Source organism: Camarhynchus parvulus, chromosome 4 (genome assembly GCF_901933205.1).
Source record: "Camarhynchus parvulus chromosome 4, STF_HiC, whole genome shotgun sequence".
In the NCBI taxonomy this organism is placed as follows: Eukaryota; Metazoa; Chordata; class Aves; order Passeriformes; family Thraupidae; genus Camarhynchus; species Camarhynchus parvulus.
Window position 1 is genome coordinate 59,955,415 of NC_044574.1, and position 5,659 is coordinate 59,961,073.

Here is a 5,659-nt window from a genome sequence, read left to right on the forward strand (position 1 = left end):
GCTTCCCCCTCCAATGCTCACATTGTGCAGACACATGGCACAAAACCCAAATACATAAACTCCTAAAAATGCCTTTAAATCCTCCCAAAGAGCATCTTTTGGTCACACTCCCTCTGCCCATCCAAAACCTCACCCTGTGAAATCCTGCCCATCATCGAGCCCTTCCAGATGTCAAGCAGGGCGGTCCTGCTTATACACAGATGAACAGCATTTGATAGGGAGAGTCCAATAACACCAGTGTCCCCCAAAACCTTGCAGATGTCCTTGACAGGTTCTGGGCAAATCCCTGCGTGAGCCCAACATGAGCCGCTCCCTCTCTGAGGCCAAGCAGGAGGTTTTCCCAGAGAAGGGCAAGGCCCAGGAGGGATGGTCCCGTGGGAAGCTGTCCTGGCAGGACCAGCAAGCAGCAGTCAGCTCTGGCACCGGCTCCTTAGCTTTTGGGGAGCAGCCAGCCAGCGGGAGGCAAGTTTTGGGCGTTGCTGGCCAGGACACGGCTGTAGTGGCAGCACGTCCCCAGGAGCACACAGCCGGATACCCTCGGCCCTGTTTGCAAGGCACTCGTGCCTCCCGCTCTCACTAAACCCAAATCAATCCAGTTTTTCTCTCCATGCATGAATGAGGAGGACAGGGACTCGCAGTCCTCTGCCCCGCTGTGCCAGGCTGCTGTGCACCCCAGCACCACTCCCACAAGGATGAAGATGGACACAGGGTCAGGGATAAATTTGCAAGAAGCGGTTTCACCCCACTCCTGAAACGTTTCCACTGTCCTTCTCGCAGGCTGGGCTCATTGCGGAGCTGCACGCCTCTTCCGGGAGGGATCCGAAAAAAACTGCTCCATCCCCACCCCCAGCAGCTGCCGCTACGTGACCATCACCTCCGATGGCCCCGGGGATGTGACCCAGCCCTGTGACAGAGGCGGCACCAGAACGTCGCCGCTGCCGGGACAGCAGCCCCGCTTGCTGGCCGCGGGAGGGCTCCCAGCCCTGCCTGCCCCGCAGCAGCAAGCGCGTCATTGCTGCAACTTTAAACTACAGCGGCAGGGATGTGACCCAGACCTTTTGGCTGCAGCCAAACACAAGATAGCCACGCTTGCTGCCTTTCACCCCAGTGGCGGAGCTGCACTCCAGAATTTGGTGTTCATGACCCTGACAGGCATCACTGCCATCACAGTATCCCCAGCTGCTCACACAACTGCTGTGAGAAGTCCAAAAAATAAGGGCCAGGTCACAGCTGAGGTATTCACAGTGGAGACTAGTGGGATGAAGGGTCAGGAAAGAGGCTCGTTCCCAAGACAGCAGCATGGGGAAGCCACAAGTTTCAGAGCTGATCTCATACAGAAGCAGAAAAAGGTTTTCACAGGGTGAAAATTAAAACATAATTTCCATAAAAACCACTAGTTGTTCAGCTATCAGCCTTCAAGTGGTGGAAGCAGGCTACAAATTAAGTGTGGTTCTGCTAAAACTAGCAGAAAAAGATTTCATTTTTTTTACTGGTTCTTGAATTTGGTACTGCAATGCTCAGCCCTGAGACTTGACAGCTGAAGGGAATGTACCCACTCACCCTGGCCCCTTGGGGACTGTCCCCTGCAGAGCCACAACTCCATGCTATAAAACTGCAGAGTGACACAACAGCCCAAGGCTTCACCTTCAGCATCGAAACCCACATTGTACTGCTTGTCTTGCACATGTGAACAAGGAAGAAGGGCCTGGGTGACATTTAAAATAATGTGATTTTAAATAACATGTTGTTTATTTGCTGATAGGAGGAAAAAACCAACCAAATGTCACATAGAGTAAAACAGGTTTTAGGCATGGTAACACCTTTACCTTGCATCTCTGCTGCAGGGAACCTGGTACCAGGGGCCACCATGGCCACACAAAGCCAGTGGACCAGCAGAGTCCTCATGCCTTGGGACACCTTTCCAGCACCTCAGGAAGAGCAGCACAACCCTTGCTCACATTGCAGGAGGTGATGGCCCTAACATAGCAAAGCCTCAGGCCCAGCTCACTGGAGTCATCAGCCAGATTTTCCACTCCACTGCAGGTTCACCAAGGGGCAGGGGTGGCCTTTGGGGCACCTGGAAATAGAGGGAGTGGGAACACCCTCAGCTTTTGCTTTCCCCCTCCTCCTGGCATGCTGTGGCTCTCCACACAAATATCCTGCCCTTTGCTTCCCGCTCCTTCTGGTCCAGCCCCAAACTGCAGACCCTGACACACCCCAGAGAAAAAAAACTGCAACATCTCAAACCACACTACAGTGGAGTTTGGTGGTTTTAATGGTGATTAAAGAAATCGACAGGGTATATTTCAGCTTTGAAATACAAGTGCAAAAAGGATACAGTATAATGTTTTCTGTACATTTCTTACAAAATAATAAAAATATTACATACATCCCATCCTGAAGTGGTACTTCACACCCTGCTGCGCCCATGCACCACATGTGCACACCAGCTGTAGCTTTTCTTTTTTATGTGCAGGACATAGAGTTAATGGAAAGCGCCAGCTGGAGTCTGGGTAGGTAAACACAAGGAGTGAACACAGGGGCCTGCCCAGCATGCCCAGAAGTGCCAAGCCACCGCTGTGCCCCTGGGGCAAGTGGGCAGCATCACCCTGCTGGCACTTACAGCTCTCAGCTGCTCTCCAGTTTGATACAGAAAATACCCTTTCTTGCTGTGGTTCAGTGTTTTCCCTGTGCCTGGCAAGCCTTTCATTCCCTGTGTAGCATGCCCAGGCCTAGCTCTGGCAAACCCGACTCCATTTTAACCACAGCATTGACCACACCATTTTAGCCACTCCATTTTAACCACTTCTTGAGAAGAAGTCGACCAGGCTATATAGCAAATAAATTAACCCCTCCTCCCCCCACACCCTTCCTGCTGCTGAGGTCACGGGGCACAGGTCAGTACCCATCCTGGCAGTCATTGTCATCATAATCAGCCGCAGGTCTGTGGCGGAGGGCGCCCAGCCGCTGCTTGTGGGCCCCGCTCTCCAGGCTCTGCAGGGAGCTGTCGTCCCCGTGGCTGCTGGACTCGCGAGTGGCATCCTCCTGGGAGTGGCTCTCCACGTCATCCTCATCTTCCTGGGACTCGCTGTTGTCGCTCTCTGCAGACCTGCTGTCCTCACCTGTGTTGTCCTCTGGGCTGCTGTCATCCTCTGGCACCTCTGGGCTCTCAGCTGATGTGCTTGGCACAGAGTCATTCTCATCCTCCTCTGACTCCTCCGCAGTGTCCTCTGTGGAATGGCTCTGGTCATCATCATCTTCCCCGGACTTGCTCAGTTCATTCTCTTCTTCCCTGGACTCACTGTCAGGTGTGGACAGCACACTCCTGTCCTCAGCAGAATCCCAGTCCTCCTGACCTTCCCAGGTTTGACTGTTGCTGTGTTCATTCAAGGTTCTCACCACCTCTGGGGTCTCCCCCGGCTCTTCATCTGACTGCTCATCAGTGGTCTCCCTGGACTCACTGTCCTCATCTTCCCTGGAGGGGCTGTCCTCCCCATCCCCATCCCCATCCTCATCCCCATCCTGCCTGGAGTGGCTGGAGCTTTTTTCCTCTGACTGGCTGTCAACAGGCTCTTCTGACTGACTGTCATTCTCCACAGATGGGCTGTCTTCTCCAGAGTCACCATCCTCCACCTCGGGGGACCTGCTGTCACCCTCCTCCCAGCGGTGGGAGCCAGCCCCCTGGGCACTCTCCCCACTGTTCCCCAGAGCATGGGGGCCAGGGTGGCGCATCCTGTAGCTGCTGCCTGGGCCGTCAAAGACAGAGGGATCATCCCCCTGCATGGCTTCGTCCTGGAAGTCATAGCTCTCCTCCTGGCTGCTGCTGCTGGCCCCTCTGTGCCTGTAGGTGTGCCCATAGTTCCTGTAGCGTCGGTGGTCTGCCCCAATGCTCTCGCTGCTGCTGCTGCTGCTGCTGTGCCCCATTCCAGCCCCGGCATCCCCACGCCCAGCATCATGCTTGTGTTCCCCTGCCCCATCAGCACCAGCCCCATAGGTAGGGCCTTCACCCCTCTCTTCTTCCCTATTGGCATCAAAGGTGTCGTCCCCACTGTCATCCTCCTCGTCCAGGAACCCGCCACCATGGGAGGGGAACCCGTTGGCTCTGGCACCGTAGTGGTCTCCATTGTCAGCATCATCAGTGTCACGGGCATCCACCTCCTATGGAGGTGACAAACAGATGAATGCAAAGCCAAGCACAGCCTTGACCAATGCCAGCTTTGGGGCCAAGGGAGCTTTCCTGGCAGAACAAAACATTCCTCTCCACTCACTCACTCACTCACTCACCAGGAAACCAAGGTCATTCCCATTGTGGGCACTCATGTCTTCGTGGTCCACCTGGTTTACGTGCTGAGCCTGCTCAACGCGGTCTCCCACATCTTGGCCACTGAGCTCACCCAGCTCCTCATCCACGGCATTCCCACCTGCCAGGTCCCTGGCAAGTGCATTTTCCCCTGTCTCTGGACTGGCAGGATGATGTCTGCCATCCCCACCATCTAGGCGGTTGCCCAGCTTGCCGATGTAATCTCCATTTGCGGTATCCTGGAGGCAAAACATGACATGGTGCTTTTGGTTTATTAAACACCAACCACAGTACTTTTACTGCTGCTGCTGCAGGACCTCAGTCCCAAGCCATGCAAGAGCTCAAATCTTTTCTATTACTTGCACCTCAGCCCTTTCGTTATTTCTGCCGATACAAAATAAAATGGTAGCCACCAACAAAAGAGCAGCCCAGCAAAAGGTGTCAGGTGAACTGGGAACTTTTTCAGGGAGGAAAGTCAAAACAGGGTGAAACCAACCCAGCTTGAAAAGACTGAGCAGATAGACAAAGCTCAAAGACCCATAGAAGCAGCAGATCCCTCCTAGGTTCCTGGTCCAAGGATGCTTGCCCAGAGCTGGCTCCCCATCCCAGACTTGCTCCCTGAGGGGCTGCTCCCTGTGGGACAGCAGCACCTGTGGCTTACCTCCTGCAGGGTGCTGGGGTGGGGGGATTCATGGCCAGGCACCTAAACACATCCAGGAGACATTTGATCAGTGATCAGTGCACCTTGGCTGGGCAAAACCAAGGGGTTTGGGGTGGGAGTGTCAGTCCAGGGGGTACTTACAGGGTAAGCATACGCCACAGCCCATAGGATTAGCACCAGGAATGCAGCCCTCATGTCAGTCATGGTCCCTGTGGCTGCAACAAGGAATGAAATATTTACAGGCTAGAGCAAAGCCTTTGCATGTGCCTCTGGCTGGAACTTGGTCTCACAAAGCCCTCCCAAATCACAGTGCTCAGCCTGGCATGTCATCAAACAAGACAGGGATTTGTCCTTGTGCCACCTCCTGGCACCTCCTGTGCAGAAACCTCCCTTTAGTTTGGGATTTGAAATACCCAGCCATGTACTGGCAGATTTTTTGTCTGAGCATCATTAAGGAGCAGGAAAGCTCCCCTGAGTTTCCTGTTCCCATGGCAATGTCACCACTCAGCTGAGCTCAGTGGTTGTGACAGAAGCCTGCACCTCAGATGGGCAGCACTGTGCGACCATGGGCTGCAGAGCTGCACTTCCCACCTGGAGTGGTCCTCACAGCCTCATAAAATCTTCTACCATTCCAAAGTGGAGCATCCCAATGAGATAGTGCCTCAGAGAGCTGCATCTCCAGAGCCCTCTGGGTGGGC

General features: G+C 54.2%; 1 protein-coding gene across 1 annotated transcript; it reads right to left on the reverse strand.

Annotated features, from left to right (window-relative positions):
- Positions 1–2,898: 2,898 nt before the first annotated feature.
- Positions 2,899–5,165, reverse strand: LOC115903654 (dentin matrix acidic phosphoprotein 1-like). Its single transcript, XM_030948288.1, has 4 exons — positions 5,103–5,165; positions 4,962–5,003; positions 4,285–4,539; positions 2,899–4,158 (listed from the first exon to the last, which is right to left on the reverse strand). The coding sequence occupies exons 1-4, from the start codon at positions 5,163–5,165 to the stop codon at positions 2,899–2,901; spliced, it is 1,620 nt and encodes a 539-aa protein (XP_030804148.1).
- Positions 5,166–5,659: the final 494 nt, after the last annotated feature.